General features: G+C 31.8%; 1 protein-coding gene across 4 annotated transcripts; it reads left to right on the top strand.

Moving 5' to 3' along the window:
- Positions 1-1,581: 1,581 nt before the first annotated feature.
- Positions 1,582-25,746, top strand: LOC148624709 (pyruvate kinase-like). 4 transcript variants are annotated; one of them, XM_088567550.1, is made up of 13 exons: positions 1,586-1,727; positions 3,062-3,145; positions 4,681-4,839; positions 12,279-12,370; positions 12,729-12,842; positions 13,818-14,010; positions 15,588-15,730; positions 17,589-17,716; positions 18,076-18,226; positions 18,552-18,704; positions 19,139-19,311; positions 19,746-19,864; positions 20,300-25,746. In XM_088567550.1, exons 3-13 carry the CDS (start codon positions 4,710-4,712, stop codon positions 20,560-20,562), a joined length of 1,659 nt encoding a protein of 552 aa, XP_088423676.1. In that variant the 5' UTR covers positions 1,586-1,727; positions 3,062-3,145; positions 4,681-4,709; the 3' UTR covers positions 20,563-25,746. The 4 variants fall into 4 exon arrangements, with proteins under 4 accessions (XP_088423675.1, XP_088423676.1, XP_088423677.1 ...); XM_088567549.1 differs by lacking the exon at positions 3,062-3,145 and having other exon boundaries at positions 1,582-1,727; XM_088567551.1 differs by lacking the exons at positions 1,586-1,727; positions 3,062-3,145 and adding an exon at positions 1,832-1,926.
- Positions 25,747-26,469: the final 723 nt, after the last annotated feature.

The following is a 26,469-nucleotide window of genomic DNA, read 5'->3' as shown; positions in this document are numbered from 1 at the left end:
TCGCTTGATTTCCTGTGGGTTAAACTTATATTATGTAAATAAAATACTAAAAATATTTTAAAACATATGTTTAGCTTATTCACATTTGCGGTGGCTTTCAACGTGTCAGATGCTAGAGGTAAGGATGGCACCGTCAGAAAACAACTGGCCAGACAACCTTTAGCTTTCCTGGAGTAACTTAGTTCGAGCAGGGACTTTATGTGAACATATTTACATTCCTCTTATTTCCAATAAAAATATATAAATATAAAAGTTACTATTCTCCAATCTTTAATCTTTACATTAATTAAGCACATCCCTCATCAAAATCAGTGGTTTTTACAAACCTACCCTTTTTCAACAGAGTAATTTGAGATGATCAGCTTATCAAATAGCAACGACAGTGATCTAGTATATACATTATTACAAGTGACTCCTTTCTTTAATCACTGAGTGCTATATATAAATCCTTGCTTTAACATAGTTCGGAGTAAAAAATGTTTATTGCTGTAAATAACATACAAGTAAACTAGATATTTCAGAATCAAGTGTAAAGGGAAACTAAGTCTTAAATGGGTATATTGATGGAACTATTCCCCTGCGACAGTGTAAGAGATTATTGCAGATGCTATCAGACTTTAGAAAAATATAGGCTCTGCATGGCGACGGAGACAATAAACGAAACCATACATACAGCCATGTAAGCCACGAACTATATTACAGGACAAAATGTGTTGAAATAAGTAAAAAAAAATCTTTTTAACTCTTGAATGTCAAATGCTCTATACACAATTGATTGTTTGATAATTCCTTGCTGCACTTCCATAAAAAAAACCTTGACCCGTTTTTTAACAATTTTATGAATAGCTGGAAACAAATGTTTATAGGTTCATTGAAGAGCTCCTGAAAATTTAAAGTGGGACCAAAAAAAAAAAAAAAAAACAAACAGACGAAAATACATTAAGGAACGCTAACAGTCAGTATACACCAATTCACAAAATTAATGCTGGTGAGGAAGGGGGGTTAAAAACTTGAAATGCAAAATTTAATGGACTCCTGTTCTTGACAGTTTCTTAGAATGAAGCAGACCTTCAATTACACACAGTAAAATGATTCTGTTGGCACATGATAAATTTTATCGGCAACTTGTATTTGTCTTTAAATAATGATCGATGGCGACCCTCTATGCAGTTGTTCTAGCCCTTTGTGTAAAACAAACAAACAAATAAAATAAAATAATAAAAAAATAAAATAAAATTAAGAATTAAATGAACAACAAAAAATTAAACAAATAAAACGAAATGTAAAAAAATAATAATTAAAAACTACAGCTACAAATTTTGCAATATTTATCTTTTCTTAATTTCTGTACATGGGCAAAAATTGTTGATGTACATGTAGTTAGTATATGGAGTCCTACCTGGGATTAGTCCTACTCACGGGTATTGAATGTTAGATAGTATCTTGAAATTATCAGTTCAAAAAATATTTTACTGGACTGTTTTGTCCCAGATCAACAATATCGTGTTTAGGGTAAACTTAAAGCCGTAAGATGTTTAATCTGATTCTCATTTTACGCGTTCCGGATATAAGTAAGAACCGATTTGAGCGTATAATTAGTCTCGCCTCCACCGGAAGTTGAAGGTCCAAAATATTTTTTCGAGCAGTCGACGTACTTAACTGTATGTATTAGGATAATTTGGAGATTGACAGCTATTCATGCACATACAGATTGGCTTATTATTGAAGTAAGAATACTATTTTTAGCTGTTTTCTCTGAATGCACGTTGTATAATATCATATAAGAGACCCAGACGTCCTTGAGGCTTGACTGACTTTTGACTCTTGTGTTGATTTATGACGGTACGACATTTTGTACATTTGTTCTTCAGATGACATTGTAACTTTAATATGGTACAGTCAAGTGCATTGCCTATAGCTTGAACGGTACTATTTATTTCCCATAGCATAGGCGACAATAGTGAAACTTTGAAAAAAAATCATCTCTTTAAGACAATGACGGACTTTTTTCCAGTCATATCTTTATTTTCCTTACTAAAATGTGATCAAAGTCATAGCATTTCTGTTCACTTTTTAGCTATGATAAGTAGATGATGTTTCCCCTTTTTTTTTACTAAAGCCCAAAGGAACACACACATTTCTTAAGAATCATAATATTGATATAAAATGGTTAAAAAAAAAAACATAATGCAGTTTTAAAAGTACAACAATGTAAGAGTCTGGAATTAATAAAAAAATGGATATCAACACAATTTGTCCAATCACATTGCTTGGAAGTATTTACTTTAGTAGGGTGCACAAAAGACTACCCTTATATAATGAATAAAATGGTCTGACTGAAACACGATATTTGCAAGACTGTTTTAATAGCAAGTCACTTAAAATTAGTGGTCACCTCCTACGTAAGTAAATGCTTAAACATAAGAAATTAGTCATTGAAGTAGTCAATATTATACTTTATTAGTCATTTTATGTTTATATGACTAGTTACCTACAAACTCATTGTAGTACTCATTGTATCATTATCTTTATATATATCTATCATTATAATTGTCTCAGATAAGCCATTTTCAGTTACATTGTATTCTAATAATGTTTGTGCTTATAAAGAATTTGAATTTAAATCTATATGAAAGATACTTTTAAGTTTTAGTGGGTCTGATTCCAAATATGTGCAGAATGGAAATTAAATATAATAGTCCTCCATGGATGGAATATTTTACACATAAACTATGATGTAAATGAATGCACATCAAGCAGAAATTCTAGATATGATTGCTTTTCCTATCTTAGACAAGCTTTGCATGGATTTAAATAATACTATCAGATCTATATTTTTTTCAAGACGGGTTTTTATTAGATTCTTGAAAATCAAGTGGAGCAGCTGAGAGTATGCTTAAGAACCCAGACTTTTCCATAAATATATTGTATGAAGCAAGAAAAAAAGAGAAAAAGAAATTTATTGGGAACGATTGTATATTTGCAAGTTTAAAATTCAATGCTTGTATATTTCTGTTTATTTATCCCAATAAGTGTCACTTTTTTTATTTTCTTGCTGCAGAACTTCCCTGTGTAGGCTATTTGTACGTTCTTTCGAATGTTTCCAGTTTAACTGATAACTATCACTGGATCTCAAGATTTTCAGGTACACATATGTTGCTGTTAAGCTCATTTTGTGGTCACTATTAGATATTTCTTCTTGTTACTTTTTGTTTTAAGCTATTTCTATATAAAACTCTGGTGACATACTGTATATAAATAGTGGTAATTGTCAGCAGATATTTATAGTCTGGATGGACATGAATCATTATCATGACAGTTGTTTAAAAAAAAAACAAAAAACACTTAATTATTTCAACTTTACAAGCTGAATTATATTTTTTCTAGTTAATATTTTATGATAGCATAGCTACTATAATTCAAAATTTAAGTTTTGATTGTTGAGACGTGTACATATTTAAATACAAATACATATAAAATTAAGACACTGCCAGTGATAGACTAAAGGTGATTCAAGGTGTGGACAATACATCTTCATGTGCAATACTTTTACATAGCTGTTATCGTAAATCTGTATATAGATCTATATTATTTAAAAAAAAACATACATTCATCTTCCTTTAAAAAAAATACAAATTAAGAATGATAACTCTAGCAAATTGGCAATTTCATATATTTCTATTTAAGTGTGATAACCAAATGAAAAACTAAGACTTGATATGTGGTCTGTAAATTTCTACAAATGGTGGGTTTGTGACCTGCATGGATCATTTCATGTTTTATTTGCATAACGGCTGCTATTTGAAAACTTTAGTACTTGAATGCTCCACTAGAAATGTACAGAATAAATGTCAAGAAACTTCTAAGATGTACTGTCATATTGTTTATAGATTAAAACTATTTTGTTTAACATGAATTTTTGTACAGTTAATTGAAAAAAAATCTCTGCATGATTTCATCATAAATATGATTAACATAATGTTGTTTGTTACTTCAAGACTATGTTGTAATAATTTAATTTGAGAAGTAACTTGCTTTCTGATGGGATAAAAAGAATTGTCCATTATCTTATCGACCAAATTTGGTAATGTGACTTTTGATGTGATCAACCATTTAGAATGGTTTACTAGTTTAAATTTTGATACTTAAATTATAAAGAATGACTAAATTTTTTTTGGTCTACTTGAAATTGATTGAGGTTATTACTTCATATTCTGAAAAAAATATAACAGTCATTCCTTAAAATATAACAGTCATTTCTTAAAATATAACAGTCATTCCTTAAAATATAACAGTCATTCCTTAAATAACTTCTTATTCTGTGGTCAAAGGCATTAATAAAAGAACCTGTTCCATACCCAATATACAACCAGTTAGTAGAACTTTATTTTTAGTGCAGTATAATGAATAATTGTACTATTTAGTTATTGATAGATTTCCAGGTGGATCTAGCTAGTACCATAATGGTATAAAGGATATTTTTGTATTGTTATAGATATGATTTTTTCCTACATTTAAAATTAGTCCTTTTAAAAAGTAAGATATTTTTTATTGGACATTTTCATTTTGGTCATTTTGTGTGAGATGAGGGGCAGGGGACTTCATGAGAATTCATTTAAGTTTTAAAGGCATATTATAAAGGTTTGAATTGCTGGTTTTTATTAAGCACTTCTTTTTTAGGAAAGAAATCAGTGACCCTTGAAGACAAGATGAGTGTTCAAGGTTTCAGGCATGGAGTTGAATCCATTGCTAGCAGACTAGATCATATGTGCAAACTAGATATTGATGAAAATGTACATCATCTTATGGGAAGAATGACTGGTATTATTGGAACAATTGGTAAGATAATGAATGAAAAAAGAATTTTCGTCCTTGAGAACTTGGCAGTGATGATAAAATGAGTACAATACGTTGGGTTTATATAAAATACAATCCTAAAAATAACCATAGTCAGATCAGTATTGATATTGCATAATATTTAACATTTATAACAAAACCTTTTTTGGAGTTCATCCATGCATACCATTGTGATAAATGGAGCCAAAATAATGTAAAATCTACCAAATGGTATTTGTTTTCATTACTTTTTTCTTGGCAGGAGATTTTTGTGACATGCATCAACAATTAAATTAATACAGCCTTAAAAATCTATTCTATCAAGATAACTTAGATGATAATGTATTTAGTTTGTTGAAGCTTGTGTTCCAAATGTCTGCATAAAAAAAAATCACCTACACAGGCAGATATTTTTCACATGAAATTCATGTTAATTGAGCTTCACTTAACATGAATTGCATGTGGACAACTCATGTGAATTTCATGTTAAGGCTCGATTCACATGAATTTCACATGAACTCTGACACAAAATTTATTTGCTCAGTTCTGGTGAAAACCATGTGAAATTTGTGTGAAAATCATGTGAAATAATTTTTTTTTTGTTTTTTGTCAAATATATTTTATTATGACCAAAAGTGACATTTTATGGTATTAACACAAAAAAAAAGTGTATGAGAAAAAACATGTATGTTACATAAAGTATATATGGTAAACTGGTTTTATACTATTTTTTCATTCAACAACATATGACTTGTAAAAATTCACTCATTGGACTGAAAAAGATTGTCTATGGATTGCCATTTTAACTTGATGAATAGAGACTGTCGGTTTGAACATAGATATAATGATTTTAGATCAATATCTCTAAAATATTTTAAGGTCTCCAAACATTTTGTCCAATTCAGTATTTCTTTTTTGATTCTACAAACATAAATGTAATATCTAATGATTATGAGGCACGTATTCAATATTTCACAATTTTCATAAAAAGGAGATAACCTAATGTGCATGATATTGAAGTGATATCCATTGTAATATTACATTTTGATCTCAGTTCATCCCTAAGCTGAAGCCAAAGAGTGTGCACTAAATTACATTCAAAGAATAAATGAATTAAGGATTCTTTTGTCTCAAAACAGTAGCTACATAGCTCTGTCTTAGAGAGTTTGCATTTCAAAAGAAGACTATTTGTATATAAAATTCTTAAATTTATTTTATATTGAAATGATTGCAGTTTTGTGCTAAGTAGGGTTTTAAATGGAATGTCATAGTAAATTTCAAAGTTTTCATCCTCCACTAGTCCCAGATCTCTAATCCATTTGTTTTGAGATTTTTTAGGTGATTCAAAACATCTTTCCAAAAGAATATTATAAAAAGGTCTCACAACTTTCTGGTTGACACGAATTAGAGATATATATTTATTTGTGATATTTTCAAGTCTTTCGACTCTATTATCAATTAAATAATTTCTCCACCTTTGTGGGATAGCATGCACCAAACTGTGATATTCTAAAAAGTTAAGTGCTATATCATATTTTTCTTGTAATTCTTGTGGGGTTAGAAACATTCCAGCTTCTTTTATCATATCATTTACAAAAAATAGTTCTGGTTTAGCAAAACGAGAAAAAGGTATGGGTCGTCCACCAATCTTAATATTACTATTATTCCAAAATGGTTGAAAAATTATATGCTCAGGGGCTGTGGATGGATCTTCTTTAATAGATGCCCATATATTAACAACATCTCTCCAGTATAAAACCAAAACTTTTCTTGGCCATGATTGTTTAAAATATCAGCCAGTAGGACTTTCCATGGGGCAGCATTATTTGGATCCAAGATTTTCTTAATCCAAGAAACTTTTAAAGCATGCATGAAAGACAGGATATGAGGCATCTTTAGCCCTCCCTAATTGTAAACTCCGCCAACCGTGGTTCGCTTAACTTTATCAACTTGACTATTCCAAAGAAAGTTAAAGAATATGTCTTGAATTCCCTTAATAATGTGCCCTGGTGGATCAGGAAGAACTGTAAATGATTGCACTAAAATGGGTAAAGCCATGGATTTTATGACTGTAATTTTTCCTACTAGTGATATATTTCTTAATGACCAATCTTTTAAAAGTTTCTTTATCTTAGTGATATTTTGAGTGAAGTTATCAATATATTTCTCCTGTTTTGAAAGAGAATACTGAATCCCAAGTAACTTAAAACAACCGGAGTGATTCCATTTTACAGTAGTTTTTGTCGGAAGCTCCATTCCACAGCCCCTTCGAGCCCCTATCCATACAGCTTGTGTTTTATCAAAGTTAGCTCTCAACCCAGAACAAGTAGAGTAAAGCTCAATTAAATCTAATGCCTTATTAACAGACTGTAAATCATCATCAAGAATCAAAGATGAGTCGTCGGCGTATTGACTGATTAAAAATTTTGAATTGTTTACACTTATCCCTTTAATTTGCGGATCAAATTTAATGGCAGCACTGAGTAACTCAACAGACAAAATAAAAAGATACGGTGATAGCGGATCTCCTTGTCGTACGCCTCTTTCAATTTTAAAACGTTCTGAGAGGTGTCCATTATTAAAGATACAGCTTTCTGAATTTCTGTAAAATGTTTTAAACCAGTGGATAATAGATGGACCAAAGCCTTGAAACTCCAAGGATTTTTCTATAAAGTTCCATTCTACAGAGTCAAAAGCCTTTTCAAAATCTAAGAGTATTAAAAGACCTGGAATTTCATTTTCCTCACATTTTTCAATAATATCACATATCAGCCTGGTGCACGCCCCAATATATCTACCTTTCATAAACCCCATCTGAGTGTCAGAAATAATCTTAGGTAAGACTTTTTTTATTCTAAATGCAATAGTCGAGGCACAAATCTTGTAGTCTACATTTAATAATGAGATTGGACGCCAATTTTTTAAATAAAATTTAGATTTGCCTTCTTTTGGGAGGCATGTAATTACTCCTTGTCGTTGGGACACAGAGAGACCACCTCTAGCATATGCTTGATTGAATAATCTAATTATAAAGAACTTTAAGTCAGACCAGAAAAATTTATAAAATTCTGCCGTATATCCGTCTATACCTGGCGATTTTCCATTTTTCATATTTTTGAGTGCAAAGAGCATTTCCGCAGAAGATATATTATCTTCTAAAGATTCAGTATCCTCAGGATTAAGTTTAGAAATGAAAGGATTATTTGAATCGAAAAAAACAGAATGTCTATCCGATATTTCAGTATTCCTACTCGAGTACAGATTTTCATAGAAAGATTTTTGTGCTTTGAGAATTTCTGTCTGGTTAGTTATTTCAGACTCGTCTTCCATTATAAGTTCAGGTATAGTTTTTTCTGTGAAATGTCTTTTTTCAAGGTTACAGAAATATTTTGTACTTCTGTCACCTTCAACATTCCATTTTGCTTTTGTTCTCATGATAATTCCCTTAATTTTTTCTTCACACATAGCTTTTAATTCTTGATCTTTTTGCTTAATTAATTCTTCATTTTGTGCAAAATTTTCATTCAATTTCACTAGTTCGTTTTCTAGAGTAGTCTCTCTTTTGTCTCTTTCTTTTTTCTTAAATGAGGAGTATGAAATTGTTTTACCCCTTATCGACATCTTTAACGTTTCCCATAAAAGCTGATCATCAATACTGAATGCAGATTCATATAAATCATCATTATCATCAATTTTATATTGATTAATAAGGTCATTAATAGATTTTTTTATTAGGTCGATATAATCCCTGTCGTAAAGTAATGAATTATTGAATTTCCATGTTCCCTTTCCCCTAGGGTTATCGGTAAAGTTAATAGTAATATGGATGGGGGAGTGATCAGACCGATATGCTACACCGATTTCTGACTCAGTAATAATAGCTTGAAAATCTGACGAAGATAAAAAATAATCTAAATGGGCATGCTTTTTATTTGGGCCTCGCCATGAGAACCTTTTTATATCTTGGTGTAATTCACGAAATGTGTCTACCAAGTCTAACTCTTCCATCATATGATGTATTTTTTCCTGAGTTTTAGGGTTACTTTTGTTAACATAATTAATTGTGTCCATGGCATAATTTTAAGGAACATTCCAGTCACCTCCAACAATGACTGATGAGTATCCAAATGATTCTATCTTTTGCTGTAAATTATCAATAAAAGTAGGGTTGTCACTGTTAGGACCATAAACTACGGCTAAGGTAAATTTTAAATCATGAACTTTTATAGAAATAATCAGAAAATTACTGGACTCGTCATGCAATTCTTTCAGAATTTCATACTGAAAAGAGTTCTGAAAAAGAATAGCAACACCTCTACTGTTGGTTGTATGAGAGCAAAACTTTGCGTCATAACCCCATTCAGACCTCCAATATGTCTCTAATTCTTTTTTACAATGCGTGTCAACCAGTAAAGCTATGTCATATTTTTGTCTACATTTTTGAAAAATATCTTGTCTCTTAACCTTATCAGATGATAAACCCCGACAGTTCAAACTCCCAATAGTTATCTTAACCATTATCGTAAAAAAGTGGATATATTGCCAAATAAATATTAAAAAGAAAAAGTATTTCAGTCCGACCAGCAAAAAAATATCTAAAACACATATTCAGTAACTTGACAAGCAAAACAGTCACACTTTGATCAATTTTATCCCCAATATTATGTCCCCCAAATGCAGCCTTCCTTCGCATGGATGTGATTATTACCATGAGTTTATGCAGCACATCAAATTCGCATTACTTAAATAGTCTTTTAGGCCACCTATAGTTTGTGTTGTACAGTACATGATTTTCACAAATACCACCCCCCCCCCTTAAATGAAAGAAAATATTAGCCTCCATAATAATGACAATGGGAGGATAATTATAACGTAGTAAATCTTTGAATGTTCTTGTATTAAGACTCGGTTAAAAATACATGTGTCCATCAAGAGGTCTCGTACCGTTGATTGAATATTAAGAACAGAAACAAAAATGTAAACAGAAGAGCTGGGTTGACAAACTACATGTACATGTTAAGATTAAACAGACCTTTTTATGACATTCGTATTGCAAAGTGTATGCTTTAGTAAAATTAATTTTGTTTGATTTGCACACAGTAATGCTGTTCTAGCAATCGTTTTCTACTATTTTTTACCGACATTTATAAGTTTGTTTTCATCCATGTCTGGCTGCTTTGTAGTGTGTATCAATATCTGGGACGTTGGTTATGCATGCGTATTAACTACCAATTTTGTATGCAAATTAGCCACGCTTTGTAGTTGGGACATTTAACAAAAGTTTGACACCTCTAGATGGACCCAAGATAACCATTTTCAATTATTTTACTCATTCATTATTAAATAACAATATACAAATACAACAATAAAAACACATACAAATATCAAATAAGCTCCTGTTAAATGATAAAATAAAGTTTGGATTATTTTCAAATCAAACACAGTTTATTTATTTCTTTGTTTTTGTTTTTGTTTTAACATGACAAAGGGCAGTTTCCTCATGTATACTAGAAATGTTCTCTTTTGCTCGTCTGGTGCCATCTCACGTCGCTGCCTAAGAAGATTGTACCGCAGTGTTCCAACGGACGGTGGGACATCCGGAACTACACTGTAACCCGATCCATTCTTGAGGGACATTGCGGCAGAAAGAATGTCATCCCGATCATGTAGGTTGTCGAAACGGACAATGACCCTACGCCTATTTTTGTCATCTCCTCCAGGTAGCCTATGCGTTGCCTGTAATAACAGAGCTTTAACATCCTCCTTGGGTATTTTCAACGGCCCCTCGAAAAACATTCGAACTTTATATTCGGTAGCTCTGGGATCCTCCTGCAGATTTCCGGGAATTCCGCCGATAATCAAGTTCCATTTCCGACCCCACATTTCCAAACGGAGCCTTTCGTTGGCCTCCTCGGCGATCTTTTGCTCAAGGTTTGGAATCGAAACCTCAAGAATTTCTCTGATCTGGTCGTTCACCATTAATATTCCAGAGTCCAGGTTATCTACTCTTTCGTTTGTTATTTTTAGATCATTTTTTACTTGTTCGACCTCATTGTTTATTGTCATATGTAGATTGGCAAAGCAATCGGCTAGGTCCTTTCCTTTATAAAGGTTTTTCAGGGCTTCGAATCTGGCTTTGTCTGATTCCGTGTTGGACATTTTAATTTGTATTTTGTTTTGTTTACGATTGAGTTTATAAATATGGCCAACTCGACAGGTAAATCACTCAAGGTCACGGTTCGGAGGCGTAATACCCAGTACTGGTACATTAAATGTTGAAATATATAATAATGTTCAGCAAAAATGTTTGATTCTATAGCTGGTACTTCAATTCATGGTGTTGAGAGTCAATTTGATATCAAATTATGTATGGGCTAGGCAGCCAAATGTCTTAAAAGAACGAATTTCTATGCCTGGCCTGAAAGCGTGTTTACATCACGGCCATGGTTCCGGAAGTGAAATAATTTTGCCTGTGTACAAACCTCACAATTTGGTAAGAAATTAATGAAATTAGCCTAGAAATGACACTTTGTACAATGTTGTAACATAATTTTGTCATGTAAATTTTGTAACAGCTCAGAATCATTTTCATCTGTGTTTAGTCATCTTTTTACCCAAAAATATATCTATTAGTCTTTGTATTGATTAAGCTTTAATTTTCAATAAAAAATGGAACCAGATATTGGTTTACCCCTTGGTGAGCCCAATCATTCATTATTGGAATAAGCTATGACTAGACATTAGTTGTTAGTCTACTGATGTATGATGATTATGAAAATTATTATATGTTCATATGAAAAATAATGCTATGTCTAGTAAAATCAAGTAATTTCCCTCGTAGTTCTAATTTGAATCTGACCTTAAATACTTTGAAGGTTAAAAACCTTTAGGAAACCAAGACAGGAAAAAGAAAATAGGTGTTGCAAACAAGGGTAACTTAATGTTTGAAAGAAAGAATATATCTGTGCAAATAGGTTGATTACTAATGGTAAAAATGTTCTGTATATTGTACTACAACCATTCTATTTTAAGCTGTCTGCATACATTGACTATACATTTACAAATGGTATACTTTGACTATATATTTACTGGCATACTGTCAGCAACTGAAGATAACTTTTTGTTGTGATGTGACAAATGTTACATTGTATTGCTGGTTGGATATTGCTTACTTTGTATTAATCATTGAAATTCTGTCTTTTTTTATTTTTTAACTTTTTGTTACAGTGTAAACAGTAGATGTGCACTAAATGAAAAAAAATCTTAGATCTACAAATTCAAATCGAACCTTTGAAAATGCTTGGCACAACTAACATTTTCCCACAGCCCTGTGCCTCATCTGTTAGGTCAGTATACTGTTATGTGTGAATACGGTAAGCAGTATAAAAATTACACTGCCCACATCTATCATGTCCATGATTTGTTAATTTTGATGTTTATAGGTCCAGCATGTGACTCTGAAGAAATGATAATAAAAATGATCCATGCTGGATTGAACATTTGCAGAATGAATTTAGCTTACAGAACACACCAAGTAAGTTGCTAGGATGTACCATATTTCTTATAGAACATACCAGGTAAGTTACTAGGATATACCTTACTTCAGCTTGACTATTATATCTGAGAGAAATCTGTTATAGCGAATATGGATTGTTTTTTACTGATTCAAGCCTGTAGCTAGGGGGTTCAGAGGGTCATGACAATGCAGCAGCCCCTTTGAAGTGAAAACCTGTTAAAAACTGCTAAAACTTAGCTGGTTGGTACTATTTATGTCAGGTACAAATCTCCCTTCAAAACCTCTTCTGAAAATTAAAATAATGCTGGCTAAGTGCCTTTGGGTATTGACATTTTACTACAAAGGTATCTGTGAAATAAGAATTTGTGTCTTTTAGTATTTTTCAGATGTCGTTAAAAGAATAAAGAACATTTTACCCAAAGTTGGTACACAGGTGGCTATAGCCATAGACATCACTGGCCCAGGTATAAGACTTGGATATCTTAAAGGGGTAAGATAAAGAAAATAATTGTAACCGAAAAAGTAAAATGGTGATTTCAGTAAAAATAATTCAGAAACTAGAAAAAAAAATACCACCTATTTCCATGGCTTTTGGGCTACTGAGATAAAACTATGCCTCTTTTTGACGGTCCATCAATCATACCTGGTAAGCATTTTCACATCTACATTTTTCAACAGATTTTGATAAAATATATACCTAATATTGCTACCATAACGATCTGGCTCGTATTGTAAGAGTTATCTCCCTTTGACATAGTTTGCAAGTGATCTCATGCTTACACTTCTCAAATGGTTTGGATAATTAACATACTAAATGCTGCTATCATAAATCTTTTGAACAAGTTTAAAAAATCACCAAATATTATTTTGATGGCATTTGTGCCCTTTTTTGGTGCATAACCAACAGTGAAAGCATTTCTAGACTCCAGTAGCAGGTTGACTCTGTTCTGCTTTTCTGTATGTCCATCTGTCAGTCTTGCATAGGATGTACCTACTTCGTTTAACTCAAAAAGCATTATACAGGTACCAGTATTATGCAAACTTTATATATACAGTGTTTATTTACATATTGAATATGTGCACCTCTTTATCATTGAGAAAGTCGAGAAATGTTTTACTCATTTTTTGCATTTTGAACTGAGCCATTTTTCACCTCTCTGTGTTGTAGATATTATCTAATTTGTGTAACACAAACAGTATAAAATCAATATCATTTATATTTATTTAAAGTAGTGATTAATTTGATGACCCATGATACAGCCCACATTTTACATGCTTTTCCTCCCCTTTTTCCTTAATTTTATCATTTATATTACCTTTTCCATAATGTCTACAATGTATTAAAACAATTACTAGTAACAGGTATTCAGTAAAACTAATAAAAACCAACTAACAAACAAGCAAAGGCTGACTTCATAATGACAAAAAATACATAATGTTTTATTTTCAGCTTTGTAAATTTTAGGAAGTTGGACTTGGACAAGAGCTGAAGTTAAAGAAAGGAGATAAAATGAGATTTACATCTGATCCTGCTTACAGAGAATGTGGAACCCCAGAAAATATGTACATAGAAATAGGGGAGGCAATTAACAAAGTTGAAATAGGAAATCAAGTGTTTATTGAGGATGGACCCCTCAGCTTCATTGTTGTTTCTAAAGGTAGTTGTTTTATCTGTTCAGATTCATAGAGATTTAATTCTAATATAATTAGCATATGCCTTTTTCATACATCATGATATTGATTGTTCAACTTTTATGACCTCAGCGATGACAGTTTTTACAACAGTGTAAATTCAAAGTACACATCATTAACAACATGGCTACCATTGCTTTGACAAAAAATGGAGTTGTTAGGAGGCTTAAAACGGTATTATCTGCTTTATTTCATTCAATTTTGACATTGTATATTCAAAACAACAATTTATGAAAGAATATAGTTATCAGTAGCCCGTAAATACTTGAATATTGAAATTGACAACCATGTCACGTTGTCGGTTGAATGCGGCTATTTGCAATGTCAGTTTCGGGTATCAATTTCACTGAATGAGAGTCTACAAGAAAAAAAAATTATTGACAAATTTCCAATAGTTAGGGATTTGAATTGTAAGGATTAAACACTGTTTTTCAAGAATTTATCAATATGTAAAATCAGACCATTCACTCACAAACCTGACATAAAAGTCCAAAAGTCCAAATCGCCTGACATAAAAGTCCTTTGGACTTCCTTTGGACTTTTATGTCCAGTTTGTGAGTGAATTGTTGGATTTTACACATGGATAAATTCTTGATTGATTGATTGATTGTTGGGATTTAATGCCTGAGCAGCAATATTTCAGCTGTATTCAGGTGATGAACATGAAATTGATGATAAAATGAACATGAAATGATGATGAAATTAAAAATGGGATGGGACACAAGGATAATGGGGTCGACAAATTTTGATTGCCACTGGAAATAGGAAGAGGTGGGTAGGGTTGGGCAATTTAGCCTCCTGTGGCGGAGTGGAAAGGTTCTTACTCCTATCAAATACCACAGCACTGGCTTCTTTAACGTGTGACGAAAGTGGCATCTTTCCCAACACGGGTCACCACTATGGTTTGCAGTCAGGTTTTCCATATTATAGCCTGACAACCCCAGCATGTAACATGCCAGAGGTACCCCATTCCACCACCTGGGGCACATATCCCAGTTGCTCTGTGGGCAGACAAGCTTAGCGCTACTGCAGGCCTATTCTTTTGACACCTGGACCTGCGTGGGGTATAAATTCTTGAAAATCAGTGTTTAGTTTCATAATACATTATCTAAGATTATTTTAGTGATGGCCTTGTTCATGGTATTGGTATTTGTCTTGAAATAAGCATGTTCTTCATGTATTTGATGATCTAATTATGTGGATTGTGAAGTTGAAGGACCAGGTGAATTAGGGGGAAGAAAGCTGTGGACTGTACCTAAACTGATTCATCCATAACTGTAACTCTTAAATGTATTTTTCTTTTAGGATCTAATTATGTGGATTGTGAAGTTGAAGAACCAGGTGAATTAGGGGGAAGAAAGCTGTGGATTGTACCTAAACTGATTCATCAAGAACTATAAGTCTTAAATGTATTTTTCTTATAGGATCTAATTATGTGGATTGTGAAGTTGAAGAACCAGGTGAATTAGGGGGAAGAATGCCGTGGACTGTACCTAAACTGATTCATCAAGAACTATAACTCTTAAATGTATTTTTCTTATAGGATCTAATTATGTGGATTGTGAAGTTGAAGAACCAGGTGAATTAGGGGGAAGAATGCTGTGGACTGTACCTAAACTGATCCTTAAAGAACCTAAACTTTCTCAGAAAGACAAAGAGGATATTCAGTTTGGTCTAGACCATGGGGTATATTTATACTAATGATATATCCAATGCATTAATAATTCCAGCTTTCTCTATTTTGATGCATCAATCTTTTGTCAGTATTATTGTATACTGTCAGTCTAACTACATATCTTTCAAATATTAAAACAGTTTTGATTAACTTTGAAAAATATTTTAACTAGACTTTTCGAAGGAATAAATCTGTTTTCAAATTTATAATGTTTGGAGAGTGACCAAAACTTGTCCAGGGAGTATTTTAACCTTTGGACAGAATCTTTTCAAATTCAGGTATGTTGTTTCTGAAACATGAGGAAGATCTATCGATTTTCGTAGTTTTTGCTTTTATTCTTTTTGAGTTATGAATTTTTTTTATAGCAAAAATGGAAAAATCGAGTTTGCTGTTTCTGTTTATTTAACATCCTTTTTGTTATTTGTAATGTAGCTGAATCAATTTCTTCTTTTTTTTGGTTGAAGTATTATGTTTGAGTATTTAAACACTAAAACTATAGAAATGGGCACATCATGTGCTTTAGAGCATTTGTGATATTTCTTAACTTTTTGTACCACTTTATTGCTGTAATGGTTTTGTTCATTTGTTACGTCAGACCAAGTAATATTAGGCCAAGAAAATTTGTACTGGATATTTTAAATTATTTTTTTCCTTATGAAAGTGTTTGTCAGCCTGAATTGTTGCCAGTTGATATAGGGATTGACCATGAATATAGGGATTGACCATGAACTTTCATAAGAACTGTTTACAAACCACATAAAAAAGGAATTGCCATTATTCTGTTTTAACTGCTGTGAACATATTTATTTTCATAGTGTACCAATTTCACTTTTTTAGCAGTGGACAGGACAGCACAAAAAAATTGAACCCGTGAAATTGATTTTTAAATCAGCATCTCAAAATATTCCTAATGAATTTGGACTCAAGTCAGACCAAAAAGTAGTACTGGACAGAGACTAAATTCCAATCCATGTCTGTATGTCATGCAAGAATATCAGTTACATTAATTACGTAGAGTGAAGTGTAGAGAAATTTAAATGCTTGGAATGCTTGACAAAAAGATGAATAAAATAAAATTTATACTCCAGAGATTAATTTTGGAAGTGAACAAAGTTCCAGTTTTGAGGATTCATTATTTTGGTGATTACTTGTCAGAATCTGCAAAAATTAGAAACTGTGAAAGTAATCAAGGGAACCAATGTTACAGCGGTAATCAAAAGAATGTAATCCAGGGACAAAGACAAGACATGGAAAACAGACTTACACAACAAAGAACATAAAGTAACTAAAATCATACATACAAAGTAACAAAAGCAAATGAGCAACTCGGACTCCACTAAAAAATGGGAGCATGGAGCATGAAAATCAGTTTTCATGGTGCAGATGGATACACCATAACGATCCACGAGTTCATGATGATGACCATAAAACTTCTGTAGTGATGACGTCAATCTTGTAGCAACATAACCCTGTTCCAGAAAAAAATGAATATGTTCACAGTTTTTTTCATTCCTTTGACAGAAGTTGTTAAAAAATTGAATATTACAATATAAGGAAGCTATAATGGAAACACAGCTTGGTCACTCGTTTAAAATATTGTTTTTATTTATTTGTATTTGAACACAGATTGATTGATTTATTGCATGTATACTGAAAACAGATTGATTTTCATAATTGCCAATTTTTGTGGATTCTGTCTAGTGAGCATGTTTTGGGGTATCAATTTGCAGTGTTTTAAAGAATGATTAGCATTCTGAATGTTAAAAATCAAATTTCACATGTCCTGTTTTAAAACGAGAAAATAAGCACACTGCGAAAACATGTATGTTTACAATACCCTCAGTATTTTTATGGCAGCTCCATTTGTAGGTAGATATGATCTTTGCTTCCTGGGTTTATGATCCAGCATTAGTTACAGAGATTAGAAACTTTCTTGGAGACCAAGGAAAAATCATCAAAATCGTTTCCAAGATTGAAAACTATGAAGGAATCAGAAGGTATTTTATTTAAAATTAATAAGGTTTACAATCAGAAGAAAAATAAGTCCTTGTGTTTCCTAACCTGAACCTGTACTATACATACTCCAAATTATATCAAAATATATAATGGTTACATTACTGGTATTAAAACTTATTGCAGTGATTGATTTAATTTTATTGTTGGGTAGACAGACTAAATTAAAATGTGTTGTCCTGTATTTCTGGAAGATTTGTTTTGAACTATATAAAGAAGGTTTAAAGCATGAAATTTTGCAATTTTTCTCTGTGTTATTTGGACAAACAAGAAAATTTCTTATTTGAGCCTAAACATTTGTCTTTAATGAAGATTTTATAACACATTCTATCATCTTCCACAGATTTAATGAGATTTTAGAAGTGTCAGATGGTGTAATGGTTGCAAGAGGTAACCTAGGAATTGACATTCCTCCAGAGAAAGTTTTCCTTGCCCAGAAGTTGATGATTGGGCGAGCAAATAATGCTGGAAAACCTGTTATTTGTGCAACACAGGTAATTGGTTTGTTATTTGCATTTAATTGGTGGTATCAAAACAGTATCTGTTCTTTTTAGGGCAACAGAAGAATTTTTAGTCTCCCTTTACTTTGATAGGAGTTTTTATCCAGAATCAAAAAGACATGCTTTATACATTTTGGGGAAAATAATGATGTATGTTGTGTATTGACCATGTAAGAATTAGATACAGGAGTTACAACTAAAGTTAACATTAAGGAATGGGGGAGGGTTGTTATATCACACTATTAGAGTCAAATGTGTTGATGTCAAAGCTTGTGATGAACATGCCTTCTTTATGGAAGTATTGGAAATTAAACTTCAGATTTTGGCAAGCATGATTCAAAACCCACGACCAACAAGAGCAGAGGTAGCTGATGTGGCCAATGCAATTCTAGATGGTGCAGACTGTGTAATGTTATCAAGAGAGACTGCTAGAGGGAAGAACCCATTGAAATCCTTACAGACCATCTGTAATGTAAGGGACTAAATATCTTGAATATTCATATTGTTGAGCAAAGTAATGACAATGTTTAGGGGCCTATAAATTTTTGTTCGTGGGACTATGACCATTTGTGATTTGCAAGTGAAAATTGCAAGTCTTTGCATCATTTTCTTGATGTATCTGCGATATTATTAAAATATGTAAACTTCATGCAATCTATTTTTTTAATTTCAAAGGGAAGCTAAGTGTCATATGTAGATGTGCATGAAAGAAGACAACTATTGTTGAATGCAAGGGGAAATTATATAATGGAACTGTTTTGACTTATTTACTGGTACATCTTGTTTTATATTAACTTGTAATCCTCCTTTACCATTTTAATATGGAATTTGTTGAAACTTTATACAAAGGTTTTGAACCATATGTAAATGTTACATTGAATTCATTTTTTTTATTTTCTAAAACAGATCAGCAGAGAGGCTGAACAGGCTTTATACAGGGATCAATTATTTAAGGATTTACGTATTGCAATGAAGCGAGCTCAGCCTACTGACACTACCCATACTGCAGCCCTAGCGGCTGTTGAAGCCTCAATGAAATGTCATGCCAAAGGAATTGTAGTTGTCACAGCAACTGGAAGGTTTTATATATTTAGAAAATTTTTAGTCTGGAGTGAAAAAATGGTACTCCCAACTTTAAGTAGCAAATAAAATTTAAAAGCTGCTTGATGAACAACTTTAGTTTTCAGATTTCAGTTTCCCCTACAATAGAGTGGAATTCAACTTTTAAAGTTTTCACTTGGTATATTAGCTTCTGGTTTTGCTAATTTCTACTTTGTTAGCTGATCTTGTAAATTCAGATCTGCATAATTTGGACATTTTATTATTGAGATAGTGGCATGTATTGTCAAAAAAGTGTAGGGCAGAGGGCATTTACTGGTAGATATAAAGTCTGAGTAGAATTTTTTTCTAAAACTCAACATTTTGGTTAAGTTTAAACTTTTTCTTTGAAAATGATTCTGCATTGAAAGCAATTAGTCGTGTTGAAAAATCCCATTTTTCTTGATATTTTAAGGTCAGCAGCCTTGATAGCCAAATACAGACCTAGATGTGTGATTGTTGCCATCACCAGGTTCCCACACACTGCTAGAACACTACACCTACATAGGGGGATGTTGCCTGTTCTGTATCAAGGTAATCTTGATATTTATTATACTTATGCTAAAAATATTGTAACTTAAGATACACTGTAAATATGGACATTTTGAGGGAGGTTATTTTTCGCTACATATGTGGTGATGAAATATCTGCGAAAATAATCCCCTGGCAAAAATGTTTTTGTTCATTTGTATAAGCCCAGGTTGAAGGTGTTTTTTTTTTAATTTGAATTTTCCACCCTAAAAAAATTTTCTACATAGTAGTAGTAGGACTATCCCATTTTCAAGTACCTTTTAAGTGCACCTTTTGCCAAGGATCTCATCTATAGAAACAATTTTAAGCTTAATCTATATACCGTTAATTCATTCAATTTGTCAAGAGTTTTGACAGCCACCAATGTATAATTTTTTTTAAAAAGTGCCTTCCTTCATAGTTCATTTATTTAATGGAACAGCTCACATATATTTCTAGCTGAGAGATCATCAGAGTGGATTAATGACGTAGATACCAGGATTAACTATGGGTTGGTGACAGCAAAAGAGCAAGGCTTTCTGAACACAGGGGATATCTGTATCTTAGTGACTGGGTGGACTGCTGGGTCTGGAAGAACCAATACTGTCAGAATCATTACATGTCCTGCTGCTGATGATCCTCAGATGTTTGTCAGAATCCATGGATCCTTGTCAGAGGAATTGTTGGACTTGGATCTGGATGAAATACCAATCCACAGGTAGAAGAGATTACAGTGATAGTTGTTTCATAAAAAATCTGGACACTTTGATTTTAATTCATGGTTGTGCATTCAACGAGAATTAGTTTGAAGGTGCTAAAATATTACATTAGTTCTTAAGTTTTGTCTGTTATGATTTGGTTCCCTGAGTTTTATTAGCAAAACCAGTTTAGGCTTCAGAGTTTAATTTCTTTTTTTTTTATGAGGGTCTCACTCAACTGTTTTAAGATTGCCCCATTATTTATTCTTATTGTATTAATAAAAGAAAAGGACCTTTTCATCATTTTTTTGTACGCATAAACAATGTAAAAACACTGCCATGGATTTTTTGGCAATAAAAAGGTCAAAAGAATTGCCTCCCACTCTCAGGTGTTTTGATGATAAATTGTCTGAGAATCAAAAAATTAACTTTTAATGGCCTTCATTTTATCTTGAAAGTATTTTGTATTTAGATTATTTGCAAGTGCTTTGTTGCATTCATCATATCAATTGTTTTTTATTGTACATGTACATGCTGATGGATTTATTTGTTTTAAATTGTTAAGTATTCCAATCTTGGTCCCGGATTGTATAGAATGGAGGCCTGATTGGTTTAATGTTATGTTGGTTGAAAAAAAACCAAAACCAAAAAAAAAAAAACCAGTTCTTTTAGATGCTAGAAATGTTTGATTCTTTCGGAATTACAATTTTCGTCCCTAGTTTAAAGCAGCAGCCATTGGTTTAACTTTTTAACAATTACAATTTATGATTGTTTACCTTTTTTTTTTTTTAGAAGGGAAAATTCATGTATATACATGTATTTATTTTATTTTTAAAAGTTAGGTACTATTTTGTTTTTGTGATTGTGTGTGTGTTTTTTTATATAATTCTTTAATTTCAAAGAACGGAAAATTGATGAAGTTAAATTTATTCTTTTGAAGAAGCAAAGTCAATATATTTTATTTTTATTACTGGTAATTGAAATTGTGGTGATGTACCTTTATGAAAAAGAAAAACATAAAATGTATATTGTGTAGTTTTACAAATAAAAACAACTACATAACAATGTATGACCATTAGTATTTAGGTGATTTAATGGTTCATTTGTTGTGTTTCGCCATATTCCATTCTTTTTTTTTCTTCTTTAGAATATTTTCCCTCCAATTTGTGCCATATTGATGAAAATCAAAACTTGTTTTGAAGAGAAACTCCTTTTAACTTCTAATTTCTGTACATCTGTCTTTCTGTATACCACCATCAGATGTTCCATACATAGTAGGATAACTCAAAAAGCAGTTTAATGAATGGTATTACTATTGATTGTGAAACTATTGAGATATTTTGATTTGGAATACTATAAGTGATTTTTAATTGCAATGATTCAGTTTTATTATGCCTTAAGTTAGATTTTGTTTCAACAAAAATTAAGGTAGTGTCTTTATCCTGAATGTCTAAATCTCATAAATGTATGCAAAAAGTTTGAAAGAGTAATCAAGGGAACCAAGGCCATAGCGGTAATCAAAAGAATGTAATCCAGGGACAAAGACCAGAAATGGAAAACAGACATACACAACAAAGAACATAAAGTAACTAAAATCATACATACAAAGTAACAAAAGTAAATGAGCAACTCGGACTCCACTAAAAACTGGGAGCATGGACCAGGTGCACTGGTAGGGTAAGCGTCCTCTGCTTTTCTAGAAACACCTGCTGAAAATTAATATTGAAAATTTGCAATACTCCTGTTATGAAAGTTTAAAACTGCCTTCTCAGTGTTCATTGTTTCCTATCATACTTCAAGGGCAAAGGCAGCTTTTTTTTATAATTACTGCAATCTCCACAATAATTACTGCTATTACTGCTATCTCCACAATAATTACACCAATTTTGAATAGACAATTATCTATATAACAATTTTTCATGCATTTTCTCAGAATTGAAGACTTTTAGAGAAAAAGTTAATTTTTCACAATGTATAATGTTACGAACCATTTTATATGTAAATTAAAAAAAAAAATTCTTTTGTTGAGCTTAAACTGATTTGAAAATAGAATTTGCCTTTTGATGACCTTAATCCGTTCAATTTGTGAAATATTTCAGTGAACTCTAGACTTGAAATTCAGTTGGATTTTGTTGAATCTTCTATGAGCAATGTTTTAAAAGGGGGACGAAACATGAATGATTTTAAATTTTAATTAGATTTTAAGTTTTGGCGTAAGGAAAATATATGTTGTTTTTTCAGTTCTTTGAATTTTTATTGTGTAAATCTAACATTCTATCAATATAGTTTTCCTTTCCTCTACCCCGGACTTGACTTTATGAGCAACTCCATGGGTGGTTCATGCTCCCAGTTTTTAGTGGAGTCTGAGTTGCTCATTTACTTAAGTTACTTTTTATGTATTATTTGGGTTATTTAATGTTTTCTGTTGTGTTATCATTTAAAACTGTTTTTGTTCAAATATGTTAGATGAATATGTTATACTTTTGGTAGAAAATGTTGTACAAAATTTTTTTTTTTTTTGTTATATTGTAGAATGTGTTCAATTGTATACACTTTATATACATGGTTATATATAAGTTGACCCTTCTATTGTTTAAGTTAAATCATTTGAATTCCCAGTTATTGATATTAGTTTTGATTTTCTCATCTGTGATGAATGTTTGATCCGTATTAATCCATGTCAGTAGGGGGTTCTGACCAGTGTCAGATGTTTTGGATTCATTACTAATGCTGCAGACAGCCTTTTAAAAAAAAATGCAATATTTAAAAGCAAATTTGAAAAAAGGGGAAAATTTGTTTCCTATTGTTGTTCGCTTGACTGATAAAAAAATGTTATTGGTCAATTCAAGATCACCAAGTTTAAACTTTTATGGTAGAAGACTGCCATAATTTCTACAAAAATGATAAATTCCCACCGACTAACCCAGTAGCTGTTTTTAGTGCTTATAAAACTTGATATATTCTGAGTTTAACCGTAATGTTTGACCATGAATATCAGTTTTCCTCAAATTTTTGATTTAAAGTGAACTGATTGGTTGAAATATGAGTTGAGGAAAGATTAGGCTCAAAACTCAATTAGAGACTTTTATGAGACCAAACCCAGTGTTTTACAGATGTACCATTGTGATTTCCCTGATGGAATACATTTTGCCTGGCTAGGACAGGTGGTAAGAAAGTAAGAACCTAACATCGCTGAGAATGTAAGTTAGAAATCTCAAACACCCATGGATAAGTTTTCAAGTTCTCATATGAGGGTGTCGGAGGTTTCCTTGTCTGGCATTTTCTAGCAGTGTTTAATGCTTTTTCTCACTTGTAATTATTACAACAATTTAGAATGCAGTGCTTGCCAAAATTTCTTTGGATTAATGGGACCTCATAAATTGTTCAATTGTAATATCACAATCTTCACATGATAAGGATATCTCACATGTATAAACATAAGAATATGTTTGTCTCTTTAGTGAGAAATGAAAGTCCATGACTGTTTGAAGCCTGTCTGTTACAACTGTTTTACTTAGTTTACTTTGGTGTATATTCTTTACACTTATATTGGTGGTAGTTATATATATAATTTTTTTATTTAAATTTTTCCCCATTTTCAATGTTATTCAGATTTTATTGATAAAATAGCTTCGATATATCAATTTTACTTTTTGTATATTTTAATTTTTTTCAAGAATTGATTAGTTTAAAGTATGAGGAAGATGGGATGTTTATGACTTTTTGTGGGCATATATCAAAGTTTATTTCAAGTCAGAAATTTCCTTCAACCACAATGTCTAGTGTTAAAGTTGTATTGAAATAACCATATTTTTCTGTCTAATGTACATTCATCTGTGTGTCCATAGTAAAAATGCCTTTTTATCTTGCCAGTGCATTTTAAGAAATATTACATTTTTTCATTTTATAAAAATGAATAAAAAAAGAATTTTTGCATGTTGTTTGTAATTAATAAATTTGTTGAACAAATTGGCTAAATTCTAAAACATAGTGGTTAAACAATGGTGATGATTTTTTTTTTTTTTTTTGTTTTTTACTTTTTGTTCACTATAAGTATTTCCTGCAAGATAAAAATCATTTGTCTCCTGACTTCAGTATCTTGCTGTACTTTTTACCATTCAAGTGTTACATTTGAGTTTTTAGAATTAAAAATATTTTCAGAGAAATTAAAAACAATTTTCCTCCGATGTAAGTACATATAATGTAATGAAAAGTTTTAGTTGTTTGTAAATTCAATATACATTCATGTTATATTTATGTTTTTAAATGTCTACAATATGTAGTTGATTCATTGATGATTAATTACACTAGTCAGAATAATGTATCATAGATCTTTCAAGAACTATGTCTTAAGTTTATATGAAATTATTTTTACTTTTTTTCAGTCCTACCTCAGTTTTTTAAAGCAAGCAACCATTTGAGTTTTGGGGGTGGCTAGATCGAAATGCTAGGGCTTGACTTCAGGTTTAATGTGAAATCCTTGACGAGGAAGTGGTCTGTAATAAAATCTTAGTAGAAAATACAATGAAAGCTGTCTAAACCAAACCCTGATTAATTCAAAAACCTGTGTTTTTTTTACCAAGTTAATTGTATTTTCAACCTTTGTAAACTGAAGTTGACTTTAAGATTGGTTAGGTTAAGACAGGTTTGATTGTACAAGATCCAGAATGATTTCTGACAAAAATACAGGATAATACATTCTACTGTAGTCCTCATAAAAATCAACCAATAACTCTCTCTTAGAATCTATATAAAGTTAAGATAACACATGTAATAAGTCGGTCCTAATGACACTGGAAAAAACTGTAAAGGGCTTTTACTAACCCCCTTTATCACATGTAAGACTACTGGAGATCTTAGTTTAATGAGTCAGAAAAATAAGTTATTTGATATTTTCGTGGGTAAAGTGCAGTCAGGTGAATGAAAAGACAATGAATTTTTATGAATAAATTGTCAGAGAAGAACAACTCTTTTCTTCAGTTATCGTTGTGATGTTATATAACAGCTGCAAACCAGGTTAATTCATATAACCTGTTAAAAATTGGAAACATTCCTTGAAAAGAGTATATTATTGCTTATTGTCTGTAAACTAAATTTCACCTGATGTGTGGTATATATTTAAAATGATGTATATGCTTTTTGACAAGATCTTCTAAAATGTCCAGCTTATAACTGTTTGTTATTGAATAAATGGAAATATTGTTCTTCGTTGAGTTGTCTTATTTAAAAAGGTTTATCCATTTGTCTGTCCACATATCTTGTAAGCCGAGTTTCTCCAAAGCCACTTAAGGTAAAATAAGGCATCAGATGATGATGTGAATGAACTATAGTATCAACGTCCAATAACTACGAACTGATATTAGGCACTGACCATATTTTTCCTATGGGAGGGGGCTGAGATTTGATGTGGGATAAAACATTTTTTTCGTGGGAGTGCATATTTTTATTTAAAATTCAGTAGCAACTGATATTAATTTTTTGTAGTTGAAAATCTGTCTTATTAAGTAATGGGGAAAACGTAGAGTCAATATTTTAAATTTTTTTTCAATAAATAAGTTAAGAATACGCCCCCCCCCCAATATTTTGAACATTTTTTTCAAATAGATCCCAGTCAACCTCTCCCCCCAAACACACCTTCCCCACAATTTGAATGGTCGGTGCTTAATCCTACTTGGTTAAAACCTCACTGCACAATCCTTACATGTTTTTGATGAGATGATACGGGAAGTTTAAACATTGATGTAGGGTTATTGCATGGGGAGATGATCAAATTTAATGATTAAACATGATTTTAACCCTCCTGACGCCGGAAGTATTCTTTAGTGCCATATACCTTGACCTGGCGAGTGTATATTAGAGGGAGAATTGAAATAACTGCTTTACAATGTTATTTAATCTGAAGTTGTTACCTGCTTCACTAATGGTGATAAA

Source organism: Perna viridis, chromosome 2 (assembly GCF_037379345.1).
Source record: "Perna viridis isolate PV_CMFRI_1.1 ecotype Kerala chromosome 2, ASM3737934v1, whole genome shotgun sequence".
Taxonomy (NCBI): Eukaryota; Metazoa; Mollusca; class Bivalvia; order Mytilida; family Mytilidae; genus Perna; species Perna viridis.
The sequence above is the reverse complement of the archived record's forward strand: the minus strand, read 5'-3'. Positions and strand labels throughout refer to the sequence as shown.

Bases quoted from the DNA above. Each gene is read 5' to 3' on its own strand.
- LOC148624709 (XM_088567549.1), top strand. From the start codon at position 4,710: ATGAGTGTTCAAGGTTTCAGGCATGGAGTTGAATCCATTGCTAGCAGA. The intron at 17,717-18,075 runs GTATTTTATTTA...CATCTTCCACAG, and splicing joins AACTATGAAGGAATCAGAAG to ATTTAATGAGATTTTAGAAG. The intron at 18,227-18,551 runs GTAATTGGTTTG...ATTAAACTTCAG, and splicing joins CTGTTATTTGTGCAACACAG to ATTTTGGCAAGCATGATTCA.